Raw genomic sequence first — 21,692 nt, forward strand, 5'->3', positions numbered from 1 at the left:
GTTTATTGAGTATCTACTATGCTCTTCTATGGTTCCTGGGATTGCTACGATTACCAGATACGGTCTTGTGAAATTTTCTATCAGGGAGGGCAGAATAGAGGAAAACAGATCACAAAGAAGTTTATAAGTAAATAAAAATTCAGACAGTGACAGGTTATTTAAAAAAATGAGCATATTGTACTGAGCAACCAGGAGACTGGAGACTGGGAAAATTATAGATATAGCAGTCTAATGAGGTACTCTTTGACCTCCGATCTGAATAATGAGAAGAAGCCAGCCATATGAAGTTGGGAGTGGAACATGCTTCATGAAGAAGGAACTTCTCTGTGGAAATGATTTTGCATACTTTGACAAGATGTCTCAGTCTCAGCTTCAGATTTATCTGCCCAGAATAAATCTCCAGTTTAAAAGTCTTAATAAAATTACCCTGAAGGAAGGATGCAACAAGAAATGTGGAAATTTAGGAAGAAAGAATTAATATAGTCTATTAAAGTGAAAATGGCATTTATCTTCTGTGATGTTTCTCTTCTTTTGTTGTACAGCTTTGTTCCTGGACCACATAAAACTGCCCTCAAAGAAGATGCATTACAGAAGGCAAAGTTCTTTCAAGATAAAAAATATCTTTCAAGAGTAGCAAGAGGCAGCAGAGATATTATTCGAAATCTTACCAGAAACACATTCCATACATTTAAAAATGGAAAAAAGGTGATAAAAACTGCTCCAAAACAACATGATAAAGCAAGTGCTTGAAGAATTTAGCCTTAGGAAGCATGGTATCTGGATTTAAGTAACTAAATTCACTGCTATAAGTATGGACAACTTTTATCTGGATATCCATCCATATCCAGTTGGGCCACTTTGGAGGGCTGGACAAAGCACAGATTATAGATTATCAGGCAGTTTTGACCCCTTGCACTCATTGATATTAAAATTGATCTTGTCTATTTCTTTGAGCACTTCTGCTATCTCCAGCACTCTGACACATTCAAGAACTGTTATCATTAAAACATGGAAGAATGAAAGAAGTGTTTTGAAAAGTGGAGATATCTGAAGGTAAATTTTAAATAGTATATACATGAGCCAATGCTAATTCTTTTGATTTCAAGTCTGTAAACAGCTTTCGTTCTCTATTTAGTACTGTTTAATGTCCACCTGTTTAACAAAAGGTTAATGTTTTGAAAGATCTCATTTAATTTAGAAATTGATGCTTATATGTCATAATTTTGAAAATTTGGCTTTCCGTGATACTATTTATATACATCATTGTCTCTGTGTGGACAGCCAGTTTCTGATAGGCTTGTGCTGGATGGTTTCCTCCTGCTTTCTGCAGTTGTTTGCTTGGACAGGTAAGCAGCAGAGAATAATTTTCTCTGCCCAACTCCTCCTTAACATACTGAGAAACTTGTTAATTCCCCCCAAAACAAATAATTGCTTTTGAGCTAGAAGTTCCCTCATTATACAGAGCCTCCTAACTGGCCATTTTGATGGACTTTATTCTTTACCGTTGTTATATATATATATTATTTTTTACCAATCCATATATTCTTTAGACAAGGAGAATAAAGACAACTGGTAATGGGTGAAGCTGAGTTACTTTTACCCATCAAGAAGCTACTTAGTCAACAGCGAATAGTACCAAACAGGACAGACCAAGATCTAAATACAGTCTTAGAGTCTTAAATGCATATTGTGTTTAGAAAAGGTAAAATTGTTAATGTTTTAATCTACAAATCCATTTGGGATTGCAAAGATGTACAGAGATGCAGAGAGATCAGAGTAAGTTAAAGCAGGAAAGGTCTTCCGAATGCCTCGCCTCTGACAGCTTGCTCCCTCCTTACCCACATCCAGATCACAAAATTCTTTATCTTATTAGACTAATATTTTCAACAACTAAACATCAAATTAATTAATTTAGACACAATATTTGGACCTTACCTTGACTTGTCAGAGCTGGCTCGAGTTGGTAACAACAGCCCTGCTTGGATGCATGGGCCGATGGCTACTGGCACCTAAGGCCATCTTTTCTATCTTCATGAAACAAAGGCCATCTACACTGTTTTAAAACCACTTCTACCATCCTTACTCAGGTAACTCCATAGAAATAACTCCCAATTCCTTCAGAGGGGCATGGAGTTAAAAATGTCATATTCATACTCAGGAAATAGAAAAGAATAAAACATATCATCAGCTTGCTTCATACCATAAGTGGTGCTTAGGGGTTCAGGAAAAAATTATGTTTCAAGTAGAGGAAATTGATGAACAACATTTAAGAGTTTTAATAAAAGGGCTTTTTCTGGTTAACTTTGGATTAAGCAAAAACTCTTCCTGTTTACTGCTAGAAATACTTAAAAAAATGTATTTGTCTATTTTTCTGCATTGATAAAGTATACCAAAAATTTTTGCCCTTGGTAATTGAGATTATTTTAGCATTTTAGGTCATCTTTATAATCCTTAACAGATGAAGGGTCTGTAAATACTAAGTTCCTTTTTAAAAATCCCTCATATTAGCATTTCTCATGATTTACTTCTTTCTCCTAGAAGGGAAAAGCAGCAAAAATTTGGGTGTAAATTAAATAGACCCCTATTTAAACCACAAATCGCACAAATAGTGGTGCATCCTGGTTTAAACATGTAAATTAATTGACTATAAAGAACAGGCCTATTATTTCTGCACTAAGCTAGGAGTAAAACATGTTAAAAAAAAAAAGTTGAAAAACAAGATGCAACTCAACGTGGCCTTAGATTGTAATAGTAACAATTCAACCAAATTAGCCTCTTTTTTAAAGGGGGAATTTTAAGTGGGAAGAGGAATGGGTGGCAGGAAGATAAGGGGAAAAAAGGATTCCATCTCCATCAGCCCACTCCATTTTCACCTCAGTATGTTTGTCAGTCATGTGGCTTCGCTAATGGCTCAAGGCTTGAAGTCCTCTCTCAGCCTAACAGTTTATCTCACACAAGTAACCTCCAACCTCTGCAGACACGAAATCTGACTTAGTAGCTAGAAACTCTGTATATTTGGTCTTAACAGACATAAGCGGAAGGAGAGGCAATGTAACATGACAATGTCAAAGTTGCAAATCCTACCGTTCCACTAGTTATCTAGCCTTGTCAAGGTCCAGGCTCCTAGCTCAGGCCTTTGTGAATGACAGGATTTTTTGATGAGTTTAGACAGGTAAACTCAAAATTAAGTGCACTGAATCATGAAGCCAGACCTATGCACTGCAAACTGTCATGTCCCATAACTGAAGCATATAATTACAGAAAATTAAATTTTTGGAGTATTTATCTACTTACCTTTTTGGTTTACAGATTCTTAAAAATGAAGTATTTTAAACACTATAAACCTTTCAGCAAATGGGTAAAAATTAAATGTGGAGAGGCAATTAGGTTAAACTTGAAGGGTTTATTTTTATGGGAAAGGCCAATTGTGGGCTTAAAAACACACCAAAAACGTATACTTCTAAACAACTTAGTCCTTTCCTTTTTTATGCATTTAATAAACAACTGACACTGGATAAAAGCAAGCTGATAGCCCAAGATTCAGAATTTATACTAGAGCCTATAAAAGATGGTAATGATGGCCAAGGAGAGACATTTTTCGACACACAGATCAGTACTGGCAGACTCTAAAACAGGATAAAAAGATATGATAAAGCAGAACAAAATACAGAGACTCCAGAAATGTGAGCATAAGGCCTAGTTCTGCCACTGATTCTTTGTGACACTGAGTCCATTTCTTCAGAACAGATGCTGCTAAAGAGTTTATTCTTCTGCTAAAGTTTACTGTTAAAAACATCAACAAAAACAAAAAACCCTTAAGATGTTTGAATACAGTTTATTGGCTGGTTTGAATAGCAAAAATGTGTTTACATTATAATAGCTTACAACCATCTTTATCAATACAAAGTAAACTTGGATCATAGAAGTCTTAGCATTTTGAACTCCTTGCCTCTGTAACATACAAAATAAAAAGTTCCAGATACTGCTGGCTGATTCCTGCAGAGATAAATGCATGGGTATACATACTGGTTGAGTGCAACTTCCGTAACCACCTTGGATGGGATCTGTTTAATCATGAAACGGTAATACAGAGACATAATTTTGAAAAGGAATCTCACTTCTGTCCTCTAAAAATACCTTTGCTCTCAAGTTACAGTATACTTATAAATTTATTACAAATTATACAGACCTCTAGGTTTTCATTTCCACACCTTAACAATTCCATCTCTAGATGCAGTTACAATGAAGCCCTGTGTTGTCTGGAACGTGGCCACATCTGTGATGATATCATGGTGTCCCACAGGCAGAGATTCTGGGGCCTTCCGTGGGGTGTCATCACTCGGTCCTACTTTCTGCTTATTCTGGATCTCCTGTTTCATAGTTAAAAGTCATGGAGAAAACCGGAAGTTAAAAGCCTGTACCATATTGTACCTCTTAACAGTACTGTTGCTTCTGGGACAGGTAATTATTGTTAAAGCTAAAACTTCCTGTGAGGTGGTCATCCCTTCACAGATACACTGAGTAAAATGATACTCTCTTTTCCAGGAGTAGCCTCTTAGAAATACGGAAAACTTATAAACAGGCCAATAGTCTGTACATGTTACCTTTCGTCACCATCAAAAGAAAAAAGGGAAGCACAATGACCAGAATATGAATGTAAACACTTATCTGTCATAAAGGAAGCCTTCGTTCATTTACTGAGCACCTTCTAGGACCCAGGCACTTTCAGATTCAATTATCTTGTTTGAAGTTTTTGCCCAACTCCAGAATATAAGCTTTGGAGTTCCAACAGCCAGGTCTGAATCCCAGCTTCATTGTTTACTGCCTGGATGATCTTAGACAAGTTACTTCCTGGTGCTTAACTTTCTTATTTATAGAAGGAAAATAATAAATTATGAGGACTGAGCAAGAATATAAAGTGCTTGCTTCGAGCTATGTACTTAATGTGTGTGTCTTTTATATGTTTACTATACCTTAATAAATTTTAAAAAAATACAAAAAAGCCAAGAGAAAATCAATGTATTTCTTAAATACTGCCACTCTTGGCCAAAGTCATTTTTGTGCCTAGAGAAGCTGAGAGAAAACAAGACTGCTTGTACCTGGACAACTTCAGTGCCTTCAATTATTTTCCTATAGTAGGATACAGATGAAGAACTAGTACTTCCTGCAACAATATAGGACCTCTCGGGGTAAGCCAAGTCCCAAAACCTAGGGAAGAGGAAACGAATGCTGATCATCTCTGAAGAAGGGGAGGAACTAATGATCATTAACTTACATTCATCAATGCATAACTTCTTTTAAGAAAAATCTCTTTTCCAAATGCAAAAGAGCATAAAATTAGGGACAAATGAAGAATCAACAGCTATTCCTGCTACATGCAGAGGATTTTAAACATTACAATACTGATAACATCCTCTCATTAACCATAGTATCCATCCACTTATTATTATCCTTATTACCTTTCTCCTTTTTAAGTGTTACATAGTAACTATTCTTTATTAGATATTGTACCTTATTTTCATGTCTGAGCCAGCTGTTAGAAGGATGGGATTTCCATCTGCAGGACTACAGTAGATACCATGGACACTGTGAGGAGAAGGCTTTAAAAATAAGAATCAAATTAAAGATACCAGCATATTCCATAAGTGGTACCATTTCTAAAAACAAGTCAACTGGTGGTAGCTTTCCAGACACCTGATTAACTGAAGAAATGAGAGACCATTTATGGATACCTCCTACACGTCTTTCTTAGGACCTTAAAATGCATTTGCCTTGTATCATTCTGAATGAAGAGGCAAGATCTCTTCAGCCTCTTAAAATGTTCTATTTGGGAGGGCTCCAACTAAAGGAGATAAAAACATCTTTCCTACCTTTTGCCCCAATGAAGCACTGGGGATGGCTACATGACAAAAGTGCAGGTAAGAGGGTCACGTTCCAATTAACCCAGATTTTTACTGGAGCTCCACAGAAACACCACAAACCTTATGGAGCTAGCAACCAAAATGCCCAGATACTAGTAAGCCTAAGGAACTGGAAAGCATCTATATGGCAATGGCCACTTAATATTAATTTAAAATATAACCCAAAAGCCCAACAGATACCAGGTTTGGTAAAATGGTTCAAAGTGCTCAGGATGTGGGAAATTAGATTGGCCTTTATAATAAAAACCAGAAGCAAACCTGTAACTCAGAGAGTGGTGGTGCACTGCTAGCCCAGAGAGTGAATCTTCTGTCGCCAGTCTCCATGTCCCACATGGATACTTCATTGTTGCCCTGCACAGCTAAGGGAAACACAGGCCAGAACGATTACTCAGACCAGAACTTTACTCTCAGAGCTTCCACATCTTGGTAGATAATCCAAGTCAGTCTGGACCTATTTCCATTTCTCCAATCCTGCAAAAAAAAAAAAATGCTCACTCTGCTTTTAAATAATGCTGTGGCCCTGTCACCAGACTGTAGGGCAAAAGAAAGATGTTTTTAATCAACTACCAGTAAATACTTACTGGTGTACAGCAATGGAGAAAACTGTGGGATAGAAAGTGAATCATAAACAGATTCTATGCTAAAGAAACCTACAGCCTAGAAATAGAGAAATATATAAAGATAAGACAATGAGAGCAAAAAGAACTTCAGAGCTCCCACCTGAACTCAAGGAAAAGATCCCATTCAGTGGGTAAGAATCAAGGTCACATTGTGGAGATGTTTTCACTGGGACTGAAAGAATATGTACAGATGGGCAGATACAGGTAAGTTATTTTAGGCAGAAAGAATGTTTTGTGTTCTTTGCTCATTCCAATTTCTGGGTGCCTGAGAAAATGAGTAATTGGTGTGAGTAAAGCACATCTGTGATAGGGAGGAGCAGCAGAGGAAGGAAGATTATGGCAAAAGGAAACTATAGGCCTGAGAGAGAAAGACATTATCCCCTATTTTTCAGCAGGGGGAGTGACAATACTTCATTCTTTCATGAACCAATAATGTTTACTATGAGTTCATCACTGTCCTAGATGCTGAGGAAAATGAGGCAAACAATGCAAAAAAAATTCCGTTTCATAGAACTTACATTCTGATGGGGACAACAAACCAAAAAAATGCAAAGTCCCTGAATTAGGAATGTGCTTAGTTCAAGGAGAAAGCCCATGGGGCAAACTGCGCATGGGGCAGAGGTAGGAAGAAGCACAGGAGGACTGGTCGGTCTCAATCCACTGGCCACTCCGAGGCTGATCCCCGGGGGCCACGTCAATAGGCTGCTGTGCCCTCTGACTTCTACATGGGTTTGGCCTGTGGTAAATTAAAAGCCCCCCCCCCCAAAATAGTGATTGTGAATGTTACCTCATATGATATAGTGACTTTGCAGATATGATTAAGGGCCTCAAGATGGAATTTTCCTGGATTATCCAGGTGAGCCCTAAATACAATCACTGTGTCCTTGTAAGAGGGAGGCATTTGACAGTAGAAGACAATAGGCAATAAAACAAGATGCTATGGTGGTGGCTTTGAAGAGAAGGAAAAGAGGCCAGAGCCAAGGAAAGCAGATGCAGGAAAAGGCAAGAGGATGGATTCTCCCCTAGGCCCTGCTGCCACCTTGAATTTGGCTCCACAAAACTCATTTCAAACTCCTGGCCTCCAGAACTGTTAAAGAATAGAATGTGTGTTGTTTTAAGCTACCAACTTTGTGGCTTTATTACACCTAAAAATAAAATGGTCACAGTTTCCTAATGGTCATAGGAAACTAAAACAGGCGTATGGAAGCCACAGTAGGAGACCAAAGGGATAGATAAAAATGTCTCATTTCAGGCTGCCTGTGTCCCTCATGTCAAAATCACTGCTCCTCTCAGGGTGGCCCTCTCTATTCAACTTCTTTGCAAACTCCAGTTAACCATTCCCTCCCCTCCTGCCCTCTGGTATCAGTCCTATTTCATTGGCTTTCATGATGCCTCTACATTCACACTTCCATCAATAATTCCTTTGAAAATAAATCCTCCTCAAATGATCCTACTTCAGTTTGCCATCAGTTTCCTGTTGGAACCTTGACAAAGTCAGAGGTGGCAGGGGCAGATTCCCACTAAGCCTCTGGGTGATTGTGAGGAGTTTGGCTGTAACCTGGAATGGGAAGATACTGAGCAGCAGAAAGAACAGTAAGAATTAAAGCAGAGAGTTACAAGGATACTGCATTAATAGGGACAAGAGCTTATGGTGGTTTGGGTAAGGGAGACAGTGATGGAAATAGTAAAAAGTGATCAGATTCTGAATATATTTTAGGAGAGATAATACAGGATTGGCTGATGGACTACAAGGAAGATGAGAGAAGAATCAAGAACAACACCAGACTTCCTCCTGAACACCTACCATAAAAGAGCTGTCATTTACTGGGACAATACTGTGGGAAGAATGGTTCTGTTTTGAAGTAGGAAACCAAGTATTCAGTTTGGACATGTCAAATTAAAGGTGCCTATTAGACATCTTAGGGGAGGATTTTAAATAGCTATAAAACTGAATTAATGTGGTATTTAAAGCATGGGACTAGACAAAATCATACAGCAAAGCCAGTGCAGAAGGAGAAGGGTTCAGGACCTAATACTGAGGACTGAGACAGCTGAGCAGGCCACAATTTAAAAGTCAAGAGAGGGGAAATCAGTAGCAAATCACTGAATAGGAGAACCAAGAAAATGATGTCCTTGAAGTCAAGTAAGGAAAGTAGTTCAGAAAGAGGAAACTATCAACTGACCAAATTATGAGTCAAATGAGAAGCAAGCCATCAAATCTGGCAATGCGGAGACTTTGACAGCAGCAGCATATGAGCTGGTCTATGTGTATGAGAAGGGACCAGAGAGCCTAGATACAAGATGACCAATGAGAGGACATAAGAATAACAAGAGCTACTATTTATCAAGCACTAACTACATGTATGCCAGACTATGTGCTTTACATGTTTTATCTCAAATTCTTACAACTCTGCTAGGAAAGTATTTTTAACCACATTTTACAGATGAGGAAAGTAAATTTCAAAGACCTGCCAAGAATCTGTACAAAAATATCCATACAAGGGAAGGGATAGGAGGGAAAGCTTGCAAAAAAACAGAAACACAATAATAAGGATAAGTTGAGGTTTCTAACTTAGATTTTTAAGATGGTGGCAGCTTTAACAAAAATATGGAAGAAAGAAAATAAATGGAAGGTAATGGTGGCGATTAATAAGAACATTTTTAAAGATAAATATGAAATGACAGTGAGCGGTGGTGAGAACTTCCATCATCAAAACACAATCAAGCATTTGGTTTACATGTAAAATAAAAACTTTAAGAATATGAGTCTTGACAGCAGGGTATTATAAATTTTCTTAAAAAAGAATCTCCCAATACCTGAAAGCCAGCCCTCTATTTTACCTGCAATCACCCAGGACTGATAATGAGGGTGCATTGAGAGGCGTCTGATTCGAGCCCTGGAAGGATGACAGTGACTGGAAATTGGCAACTGGAACCTCATGTCCCAACAAGCCATAGTACCGCTGCTTGTACCTTAAAGGAAAAAAAAGTCAAAAAAACTACCATATACTGATTAAAGTACATAAAGCTGCATTTATATGAATAATAAATAGCATTAGCTTTGTATAAATGTATTTTATTCATTCTTTGTTCTCATGAAGCTGTCTCCCTGCTGTCACACAGCACTTCTGCTTGTTAAAGATAAAAAGTGCTCATCACAATGCTACTACATAATTGTCTAATTAGACAATGCATGTAAATTAAAAATGAATAATTCATTAGTTAACACTGGTATTAACTGCCAAAGGCACTCATAAAAAACAAAAGGTCTAGAGAAGATACAAACTGAATTTGATAGGTCAAGATGTTCAGAATGCCTTATTTTTTTTTAATTTTTTTATTTAAATTCAATTTGCCTACATATAACACCCAGTGCTCGTCCCATCAAGTGCCCTCTGTAGTGCCTGTCACCCACTTACCCCATCGCCTACCCACCTCCCCTTCTGCAACCCTTTGTGTCCCAGAGTTAGGAGTCCCTCATGGTTTGTCTCCTTAATTTTTCCCCAGTTTCCCTCCTTTCCCTTATAATCCCTTTCACTATTTCTTATACAGAATGCCTTAAATCACCAAAGATGTTTCAAACATTCTGGAAACAATATGGGTATCTAATCATAGCAAAAACTGGAGTGAATGCCTGCATATCTGCCTATGACAAACACCACAGAGAAGCACCCCCCCACCCCCAATCCCCAAAGAATAATGCCAACCCTGACACTGAATAGCTGGTCCTGACAGAGGCACAGAGTGTATTCTTGGATTGTTCTCCAATTCCAATAGAAATACTGGGAGCAAAAGGCCAATAGGGTCCCTCTCTTTCCCCATCCCACTCCAGGACAATGGCTCAAACAACCATAGATAATTTGGCTGCCCTCCTCAAAGCTGATCAGGGTACCTGAGAGCCATCACTGCCATCTACTAATTTGCTTAGAGTTTGTATCTACTCTTGGAGGCACGGCATCACATCTTCCTATTCCTGTGCAGTTTATTCACACACAAGACAAACACAATGTATTCCATTAAAGAGCAGATACTTAACAATGCCATAAATGTAAGTTAGGGAATCTAGAAACCAAAATTCAAGCACAACAGATTATAATTCTTCAGAAAGTATACCAAGTGGGAAAAAATGAGATGTGATACAATCTCAAAGGGCAGGTTCAAAGCCCTGTGGAGGCAAAATGTGAAAAAAACAAAGGAAAGAGGCCAGCAAGATTACACGGTACACCTTCAGCCTTTGAGGAAGGGAGGCAAGGAGGAATAGTAAGGCAAGAAACTGCTGTTTAGCTCTTTCCCAGTACCAGGCCCTGTGATAGATGCTTTTACCTCATTAAATCCTGAAAGCAGCCCTTGAAAGGATTAGCCCCATTTGAAGATGAGGATACTAAGACAGAGGAGTTATGCAGCTTTCCTGGGGTTATTGGAATTTGAAACCAAGTCTGCCCAAATTCAAATGCTCTAATCTATAAGCCAGACCTGCTGCTTCCCTGGCAGGATAACAGAATGCCAGCAAATCTGATCACTATAATGATTATAAAGAGGTTCAATTAAAAACAAAGAGAAAGAGAAAGCTTTTATGCATTGGGATACTGATATCACTCTTTCAAATTGGTTTTTTAATAAAATAAATTGCAAGTGATTATAATAATCATTAAAAAAAAAAAAAAGGAGATTGGGGAGGGTGCCAGGGTGGCTCAGTCAGTTAAGCATCTGACTCGTGGTTTCAGCTGTCATGATCTCAGTGTTGTGAAACTGAGCTCCCTGTTGGGCTCCGAGCTGAGCATGGAGCCTGCATGGGATTTGCTCTCTCTCTCCCTCCCCCTACCCCCACTCCACCTCATACTCACTCTAAAAAAAAAAAAAAGAGAGAGAGAGAGAGATGGGAAAAAATTACCAATGAAGAAAAAGGAAAAAAACTTTCACAAGAAGGCAATTTCAGGTATTAGTAGCATTTACAACCCAGACAATGACTTGAAAGTCAGCTCACCAATGCAGAGCCAGCATTGATGGATGTCCACAGCAAAAGAAGTGATGAGGCCTGACTTCAGATCGTGCTTTAGTGTCCATGCATTGCTTGAAGACCTGAGGTCCCAACCAACTAGAGAGCCATTCACAGTGGCATAGGCCAGAACAGACTGTGCCCCGGAGTTGAAGTGATGCATATCCACAACACAGCCATCATCCTTCTGATCTAGAATTCTAAAGAAATACACAAAGCAAAAGGCAAAGACTTTTCCAGTCACTGAAAACATAGCACCAGCCTCCATTTAAGATGAATTTATATTCTAACCATAGGTAACGAACAACTCTGACCCATTAAGCCAAAGACACCTGAGGCATTTTTAAAAATAACTTTAGACTTATACAAGAGTGGCAAAAATACTACAGAAAATTCTTGTATATCCTTCATCCAATTTCCCCTTGTGTTAACACCCTACATAACCACAGAAAATTTATCAAAACTAAGAAATTAATCTTAGTACAATACTAGTAAAATACAGAACATATTCATTTTATTAGTTTTCCACTCATGTCCTTTTACTGTTCTAGGATCCAAAACAAAATACCACATGTCATTGAGTAGTCATGTCTATCTGATGACCCTAGTCTTTGATTGTCTTTCATGATTGTGACATTTTTCAAGATTACTGGTTATTTTATACAATGTCCCTCCATTTGGGTTTGCCTCGTGTGTTCTCACCGACTGTTTATGCCTTATTAGAAAGGAGACCACGAAATAACATCTTTCTCAGTGCATTTATGAGGAAGCGCCTGATATTAATTAGAACGTTTTAGTGGTGCTCCTAACCTTAATCATTTGGCTAAGGTGGTGTCTGCCAGAATTCTCCACTGTAAAATTATTTTATTTTTCCATTTATAACTACTCAATCTTTACTTTCGAGACAATGTAAAAATCCTGTTTCTCTTCAAGTTTTGTCAACACATTTTAGGATCCTTTGATAGACCATACCTGTGGTGTTCTAATGGTGACTATTTCCCTCATTCCTTCTATACTTATTAGACTTTTTCTATGAAAAGAATGGTCACTTCTTCCCCCATTAATTTATTCATTTACTTATTTATTTATATCACTATGGACTCATGGATATTTATTTTGTTCTCTGAGTTGTAACCCAATACTATTGTGTGTATTGCTCAAGTTGTTCCAACACTGACCACAGGAAGCTCTCTCAGGTTGGTTCCAATGCCCTTTCAACACACCTTTTTGAACCACTTCCTAAATTTCTGGCGTCACAAAATACTCAAGACTCATATTTTTACTACCCAGCTGAGGAAAAAACCAGTTCTCCAAGAAGCCTGGTTCCTTTTATGGAAGACTGGTATTTAAAGATTTATTGATTTTAGAAAGAGAGAGTATTGAGGGGGAGAGAGGGAGAATATCAAGTAGACTCTCCATTGAGCACAGAGACTGACACAGGGCTCAATCCCATGATCCTGAGATCTTGAGCTGAGCTGAAATCAAGTCAGATGCCCATCAACTGAGCCACCCAGGTACCCCAGAAGAATGGTATTTAAAAACCAAGGTCTGTGTGCTAAGTGTTCATTGCTATGAGGCGTATCCCTGCTCTGGTCCCTCTCAATGGCCAGAGCTAGGAAATATGTATACTACACCTAGTACCTGCACTCATATCTCCACTTCTGTGTCTTTTCATGTCTATGTGTGCATATGTATACAAATACACACACGTATACACATATATATACACATGTATACAAACACACACACATATATACACACACACACACACAAACATATATAGACACATATATCATGAGTCCATACTGATAACTATCCAGCACCAGGGTTCATTCTAGCCATCCCTCTCCTCTTCTTTTTTCACTTAAAACAACAGAAATTTGGGACGCCTGGTGGCTCAATGGTTAAGCATCTGCCTCTGGCTCAGGGCATGATCTTGGAATCTGGTATTGGATCCGGCATTCAGGCTCCTTGTGGGAGGCCTGCTTCTCCCTTAGCCTGTGACTCTGCCTCTCTCTCTCTCTCATGAATAAATAAAATCTTTAAAGCAAAACAAAACAAATTTATTCTCTCATGGTTCTGGAAGACTGAAATCCAAAGTCAAAGTATTGGCAGAGTTGGTTCCTCCTAGAAGCTCTGAGAGAGTCTCTTCCATGCCTCTCTCTAAGCCTCTAGTGATTACAGTAATCCCTGGCATTCCCTGGCTTGCAGTGTATCACTCCAACTTCAGCCTCCAACCTCACATGGTATTCTTGCTGTTTGTTCAATGTCCAAATGTCTTTTTGGGGGGTTATTTTTTTGACTTTTTAAAATTTTATTTAAATTCACTTAATTAACATATACTGTATTACTGGTTTAAGAGGTAGAGGTCAGTGATTTATCAGTCTTTTTGTTTTGGTTTTTGGTTTTTTTGGTTTTTTAAAGATTTTATTTATTTATTCATGATAGACAGAGAGAGAGAGAAAGAGAGAGAGAGAGAGAGAGAGAGAGGCAGAGACATAGGCAGAGGGAGAAGTAGGCTCCATGCCTGGAGCCCAACGTGGGACTCGATCCTGGGACCCCAGGATCATGCCCTGGGCTGAAGGCAGGTGCAGAACCGCTGAGCCACCCAGGGATCCCAATTTATCAGTCTTATATAATACCCAATGCTCATTACATCACATGCCCTCAATGTTATTACCCAGTTACTCCATCCCTCCATCTCCCCTCCCTTTTAGCAGCCCTCAGTTTGTTCCCTGTGATTAAGAGCCATCCCCTTTTCTTATTTGTAACTTCTTTCTTCAACAGTGAGAAGCCTGGCTCTCATTACCTACATATTTACCTATCATTCAACCTTAGTATACAATTAAAGTAGTTTTGGAATTGATAAACCATATTTCCGTGAAAAACCACCAACTAGACACAGTGCTTCAGTTCAGGTCCTTCTGTCATTAGCCTTGCAGTATCCAATTAAACCTGTTTTCCAAAGGCATTAGGCTGGTTCCCTTATTGCCCACACTCTTCAATGTGACTATATGATTCATCTGTATAATAAGTAAATTGATTTGTCACAGATTACATCTATTTTAGCTCCTATATCTGGGTTGATTTTTTTTTTTAACCTACATACAGTAAAATTCACTCTTTGTGGTACACTATGCATTATGACAAATGTATAAGCCATGTATCTTCTACCACAGGACAAGTACCCCAAAATAATCTTGTACAGCCCCTTTGTAATCAACTCCTACCCCATCCCCAACCTGTGACTACCACTGATCTCAATTCCTCCCAATAATTTTATTTTCCAGAATGTCACATAGTTAAAAACATACAATTAATAGCCTTTTGGGTTTGACTTCTTTCATTAGCAAAAAAGATTTAGGATTCATTGCTTGTAATAAAATAACACTGATTTCTTTTTGTTCCTTTTTATGTACTATTCCATTACATGGGTATGCCGTTTTTTTTCAACCTGAGGCATTTTTAAACCACAAAGAATTCATAAACATATTGACTAGTCTCCTTAATCAGTATATATCATGCTTTTGCAGCAACACTATTTTAATTTTATCTCTTAGATCAGGCTTCAGCAAATATTTTCTGTAACGAGCCAGATAGTAAATATTTTAGGCTTTGCAAGTCACATATCTCTACTGCATATTCATTTTTTACAATCCTTTAAAAATGCAAAAATCATTCTTAGCTTATGAGCCATACTGTAGGCTATAGTTCGCTGAACTCTGCCAGGTCTTAAACAACTATATTTACAAACATTCTAATACTGACTGTATTTCCCCTAGAGAGATGATGGAAAGTCCAAATGCCAAATAAAATGTAAAAAGGTGCTATAAATTTAGTCAAGAGTCACAACAAGTCAATCTGATTGAATGAAGCAAACTAAAAAAAAAAAAAAAAAAGACTCCTGGCAAGGTTTTTTTTGAGCAACTGCTATCAGGCAAAGTGAAATCTACTAAACGTTCTGGCAAAATCTCTTCCAATCTATGTAGTCAATGTTTGCTCAGGGTAGACAGTAACATTCATAGTAGAAAGTGCTGTCAGCTGTGAGGTACCTATGGGAGGAATGTGCATGCCTCTCTATGTGTCCTGCCAGCACAGTCGTCACACAACACACTCTGCCAACAGCTGTTGGTTAAGCTCCATGGAACTCAATAGGGATACTGCTGTACAGTCATCCTCTGCTCAAACAATTTTTTTAAAAACTGACAGGTATTTTTTTGTTGAAAACAATATATATGTCCTTAACAAAAGCTGCCTAAATCTGTTCAGTGAATGTGTTCAACATAATGCATATTTTTAATTGTAAAGGCAAAACAAAACTATAAATAAAATTATATAAACAATAAAATCCTAGATGATACAACATACATCCTTTCCTTCGTTAACCACACCAACAGCCGAGCCTCATAATCCACTTAACTATTAAAATCTGCTCATTCTGCCTTCTTCCTGTGGGATCCACCCCCTCTGCCTGCCATGTCTTATGTCTTTCTCAACCCCCTGCTCTGGCTGCCTAACTCACATCTGGTCTCCCATCCTCCAGGTCTTCTCCCCCATCCCCTGCAAGCTGGTTCCCCCTGTCCCTGTAACATGGGCACAGTATTACACTGCAATCAAAATCCTCTGTTAACTGGTGTGTTTCTTCCAATAGACTGTAGTGTCTTAGAGCCTAATGTATCCATCTTATTTGTATTTGGAATCCTCGGTGTGAAGCACATACTGGTCAATTGAAAACCTGTTCTGCTTTATCTTTAAATATCTTACCCCTGTGTTTAATCTGTGAGCAACCACAATTTCTAAGAAATGAAGGAAATTCTTAAATAAAATCAGCCAGTATCTTGTTTTACAATGATAAGCAAATCATTTGACGAAAAGCAGCACTCCATGTTCCCAACAACTTCAGACATTTTAATGCCAAGTGACAAAATGCTGACAACGTTTGGAGTTTTCTTTAATGAAGAACATTTGCATTCTCAAAATCAGCCAGCTAGGGTTGTACTTTTCATAGTTGAGACAGAAGACTTAACTGATAATTAGGTTATTGGAACAGATTCCAGACTGGGACAAGCCACAGCTTCGAAGCCACTCTTCTGACCTTTCGACACAAAGAAGATACGCAGACATAGTTTTCTGAAACTAACTGCATGGGACAGATTTGAGCTGAAAACACAGTTTTATTTATTTCATGTGCTAAAAGAAGAAGAACAATCCAAAAGGCCCTCAGTTAATCCAAACTACACTGACAAAGTAAGATTAAATTACCCTAGTGCACTAAATGCAGTTTAAAAACATGACAGATACCTGCTTTGCAGAGGCTGAATCTTAGGAGACTTGGGAAGCTTAGAAGCTTCAATTGCAAGAAGTTGAACGGCACCATTGTCGGATGCAATGGCTAAGTAGTGGGACCCCTGGCAGAATGTAAGTGTCTTGACACGTCCTCCAATTCGGCTATATGTAAGAGTAGATCTGCACAAAAGAAAACAGAACACATTTCTGCAAGGGCCATACAAGCATTATTATTACTATTATTAAATAAATAACCACATGGCTATTAACCAACAAAATTACTAATCTGAGGTCTGTTTCATCTCCTTGCTCTCATAACAAACCTAAGAATCATATTCAAAAGCACTAGCATAAAATCACCTTTTCTTCTCATATTTTCATATATATTTTTTTTAATTTTTTTTTATTTATTTATGATAGTCACAGAGAGAGAGAGAGAGGCAGAGACACAGGCAGAGGGAGAAGCAGGCTCTATGCACCGAGAGCCCGATGTGGGATTCGATCCCGGGTCTCCAGGATCGCGCCCTGGGCCAAAGGCAGGCGCCAAACCGCTGCGCCACCCAGGGATTCCCTCTTCTCATATTTTCAAATGGCCATCCCCACACACTTCTCTGCTATCACAGAAAGACTGTCCATCCTCCTTTCCAACTGGAGCTGCCATTCTTGTCTTCTTCCATTCTCCTTCCATTCTTGCAATACCTCAAACCCTACTCTTGCACCCTTTAGTAAATCTATAATTCCTAGAATGCAGCCTGATGCAGTGGGAAAAGCACTGGCTTTGGAATGAAAGGCCTGAGTTTCAGTACTGACTACCCATATGACCTTGGGCAAGCCACTTACCCTCCTGTGTATCAGTTTACTCATCTACAAAACAGGACTGCCCTAACTTCTCTACTTGGAACACAGTGAAGCACAAAAAAAAAAAAAAAAGTAAATAATAAAACACTTATAAATGCAAAATATTTATTATATTCAGTCTCTCTCACACACATCCTGACGTCTCAAGCTGTCTACTCCCCTTTCTCAAATTCACTGTCATACTTGAATAGATGATCTACACAGGGTGCCTCCTATTATCACCAATCTCCTCTTTCAGCACCTCCTTCATAAGATGCATACTCATCCTTCTAGAGGACCATGCTTCTGAAAGGTCATAAGCACCTAATCACCAAATTTATTCACTTCCTTCTTTTCCATTTGTTTTACTTTATTATACAAGCCAATACATATTATAAAAAAATATTAAAATACAGAAATGAATATGAAAAAGTAAAAACATTTATAATTCTACCAACCAGAGAAAAACACTATTATCATTTTATTATATATCCTTCCAAAAGGTTTTTCTATGCATACAATATATTCATATTTGCTTTTTAAATAAATATGAAATAATATTTTTTATTAATCATTACTCTCTAGTTCACTTTTTCTTAATTACAGCTTTGTTGGGACACAATACAATATAGTATTCTAGTAAGTGTGTAATTCAGTGATTTTTAGTATGTCAACAGAATTCTGCATAGATCACCAGTATCTAATTCTACATTTTCATCATTCCTACAAAGCCCAAAAAGAAAGCCCACCTCATATCCATTAGCACTCACTCATTTTCCTCTCCCGCCAGCCCCTGAAAACTAATTTGCTTAAGTTTTCTATGAATTTGCCTATTTGGCGATTTTTTTTTTAAAGATCTTATTTATTTATGAGAGACACAGAAAGAGAGGGAGAGAGAGAGAGAGGCAGAGACACAGGCAGAGGGAGAAGCAGGCTCCATGCAGGGAGCCCGATATGGGACTCAATCCTGTGACTTCAGGATTACACCCTGAGCCAAAGGCAGACGCTCAACCGCTGAGCCACTCAGGCATCCCTATTTGGAGATTTCTTGTGAACAGTCATACATTATGGTGCCTTTTGTATCTGGCTTCTTTCACTTAACATAGTGCTTTCAAGGTTCATCCATTCCCTTTTACAGCCAAGTATTATTCCATTCTATGGAATTACACATTTTCTTTACCCATTCATCAACTGATGAACATTTGTGTTGTTTCTGCTATTTAGCTATTATGAATAATGCTGCTGTAAACATCTATGAGTCTTTGGATACACTTCCCAAACATGGTGCCTACAGGGACCCAACCAGTATGGTAGACAAATAAAGAGAGCCAGGGACAAGGCACTTGTAGAGAAAGGAATATCAATATTGCTCAGTCTCCTGCATTTGCTTGCTCTATCTTCCTCTCTTTTAATATTGAGATATAATTTGCCTATTTTAAGGAGATTGATAGTATAGTCACTAAGTTTTGTAACCATTACCATTATCTAATTCAAGATCTTTACATCACCCCAAAAAGAAACCTTGTACCCGTCAGCAGTCACTTCCCACTCCTCCATTTCCCCAGCTCCTGGCAACTACAGATGGTCTTTGACTTAAATTTTTCAACTTTATGACAGTGTCAATGCAACAGGCATTCAGTTTGAAACCATGCTTCGAACTTTGATCTTTTCCTTGCTAGTGACATGCTAGCCATACAATCTTCCCATAATGCTAACCAGTGGCAGGCAACTGCAACTCCTAGGCAGCCACGTGATCACAAGGGTAAAAACCCAACTCCCAACCATTCTGAAGCCCCACACCATTCTGTTTTTCTTTCAGTATTCAATAAATTACATGAGATATTCAACAGTTTATTATAAAATAGGCTTTGTGTTAAATGATTTTGCCCAACTGTAGGCTAATGTAAGTGTTCTAATTCTAGGCACACTTGAAGGTAGGCTAGGCTAATAAGCTATGATGTTTGGTAACTTAGGTGTAATGAATGCATTTTTGACTTATGGTATTTTCAACTTATGATGATTTTATCAGGATATAACTCCATCATAAATCGAGGAAGATCTGTACTAAATCTACTTTCTGTCTCTGTGGATTTGCCTATTCCAGACATTTCATATAAATATAAGCTGATCTTTGGATCAGGCTTCTTTCACTTAGCGTAACGTTTTCAAGGTTTATCCACATTGTAGTATGTGTATTTCACTCTTTTTTTAAAGATTTTATTTATTTATTCATGAGAGAGACACAGAGAGAGCCAGAGATATAGGCAGAGGGAGAAGCAGGCTCCCCATAGGGAGCTTAATAAAGGACCTGATCCCAGGACCCGGGATCATGCTCTGAGCCAAAGGCAGAGGCTCAACCACTGAACCACCCAGGCGCCCCTATTTCACTCTTTTCTGTGGCTAAATAATACTCTATTTTATGGAGCATACACATTTTGTTTTCCATTCCAAACTTGCAGACGTTGTGGTTTCCACCTTTTGGCTATTATGAATAATGCTGCTGTGAAAATGTGTGTACACATTTTTGTGTGAACCCAACTGTCTTGGGTTTATACCTACAAGTGGAATTGAGAGGTAATCATTAGATAACTGTGTTTAGCATTTGAGAAACTGCCAAACTGTCTTCCGCAGTTACTGCACATTTTACATTCCTACCAGAAAGGTATAAAGGTATCAATTTCTCGACATCCTCTCCAGCACTTCTTATTGTCTTTCTGATTATAGCCATTCTAGTGGGCATGAAGTATCTCACTATGGTTTTGATTTGCATTTCCCTAGTGACTAATCATGTGGAGCAGCTTTTGTATATTTATTAGTCCTATATAGAGAAACATCTATTTGAATCCATTGTCATTGTTAAAAAATTTTAACTGTCCTTTTATTACTGAGTTGGAAAAGTATGATTATATATATACACATGTGTATTTATATTTACAAGAATGTCTCTTGCTTTCGGGGTTGTCCTTTCATCTTCTTGACAGGGTCCTTTGAAGCACAAATTTTGTAATTTTGATGAAGTCTCATTTGTCTATTTTTTCTTTTGTCACTTGTGCTTTTGAGGTTATGTTTCAGAAACACTTGCCTAATCTAAGGTCATGAAAAGTTATATACATACATTTTACAGATTAGCTCTTACATTTAGGTTTATGATCCATTTTTTAAAATTCACTGGAAATTTACCCTTTTGCATATGAATACCCAGAACCAGCTGTTCATGCTATTCCTTCCCCCAACTGTCTTGACACCCATAACAAAAAAACAATGATCATAAAGGTATTTTGCAAGTCAGTCTATACCACTGATTTATATGCATGTTCTTATGTCAATAACACACTCTCTTGACTATTGAACTCTGCCACAAATCTGGAAGTTTGAGATCTCATTCTTGGTTCTTTCAAGAGTATTTTTATTTAAGTAATTTGCATTAATTTACGAATTTTAGAATCAGGATATCATTTCTCCAGAAATGCTGAAAATTTCATAGGGATTGCCCTGAATCTATACCTCAATTTGGAGAGGACTGCTATCTTAACAATGTTATGTATAGCATTAAGTGAAGACAGGATGTCTTTCCATTTATTTAGTTCTTCTATAATTTCTTTCCATGATGTTTTGTAATCTTCAATATACTACAGTTTTAGTACTTTTTTGATAAATTTGTTCCTGAATATTTTATTCTTTTTGATCCTACTGTAAATGTAATTGTTTTCTTAATCTCACCTTTGGATCTTTGCACACAGAAATGCAAATGTGTTTACTGTATATAAAAATACAGCATAATCTTGTATTCTGCAACTTTGCTTAACTCATTTGTTAGTTCTAATAGGTTTTTCTTTCCATTGCTTAAGATACTCTATAAACAAAATTATGCTGTCTACTAATATAGTTTTACTTCTTCCTTTCTAATCTGTATGCCTTTTATTTCTTTTCCTTATCTAACTGCCCTAAAACCTCCAGGAAGTGGCAAAAGTGGACATCCTTATCTGGTTCCTCATCTCAGGGGGAAAGCTTTCAGTCTTTCACCATTAAGTA

At 37.9% G+C, this 21,692-nt stretch overlaps 2 protein-coding genes across 7 annotated transcripts in view; one reads left to right on the forward strand and one right to left on the reverse strand.

Moving 5' to 3' along the window:
- The window catches only part of COL6A6 (collagen type VI alpha 6 chain), a 143,194-nt gene extending 139,095 nt beyond the window's left edge, over window positions 1-4,099 (forward strand). For all 3 annotated transcript variants that reach the window (XM_055320983.1, XM_055320984.1, XM_055320986.1), the window contains one exon: window positions 543-4,099. In XM_055320983.1, coding sequence (XP_055176958.1) covers window positions 543-750 — 208 coding nt within the window. In that variant the 3' untranslated portion in view covers window positions 751-4,099. The remainder of the gene's footprint in view (window positions 1-542) is intronic.
- PIK3R4 (phosphoinositide-3-kinase regulatory subunit 4) overlaps window positions 3,816-21,692 on the reverse strand; it is a 71,659-nt gene continuing 53,782 nt past the window's right edge. For all 4 annotated transcript variants that reach the window (XM_055320987.1, XM_055320988.1, XM_055320989.1 and 1 more), the window contains exons 14-20: window positions 16,839-17,003; window positions 11,526-11,737; window positions 9,383-9,514; window positions 6,180-6,280; window positions 5,512-5,600; window positions 5,100-5,208; window positions 3,816-4,370 (exon numbers count right to left, since the gene is read on the reverse strand). In XM_055320987.1, coding sequence (XP_055176962.1) covers window positions 4,200-4,370; window positions 5,100-5,208; window positions 5,512-5,600; window positions 6,180-6,280; window positions 9,383-9,514; window positions 11,526-11,737; window positions 16,839-17,003 — 979 coding nt within the window. In that variant the 3' untranslated portion in view covers window positions 3,816-4,199. The remainder of the gene's footprint in view (window positions 4,371-5,099; window positions 5,209-5,511; window positions 5,601-6,179; window positions 6,281-9,382; window positions 9,515-11,525; window positions 11,738-16,838; window positions 17,004-21,692) is intronic.

The sequence above is a fragment of the Nyctereutes procyonoides genome, unplaced genomic scaffold (genome assembly GCF_905146905.1).
Source record: "Nyctereutes procyonoides isolate TBG_1078 unplaced genomic scaffold, NYPRO_anot_genome, whole genome shotgun sequence".
In the NCBI taxonomy this organism is placed as follows: Eukaryota; Metazoa; Chordata; class Mammalia; order Carnivora; family Canidae; genus Nyctereutes; species Nyctereutes procyonoides.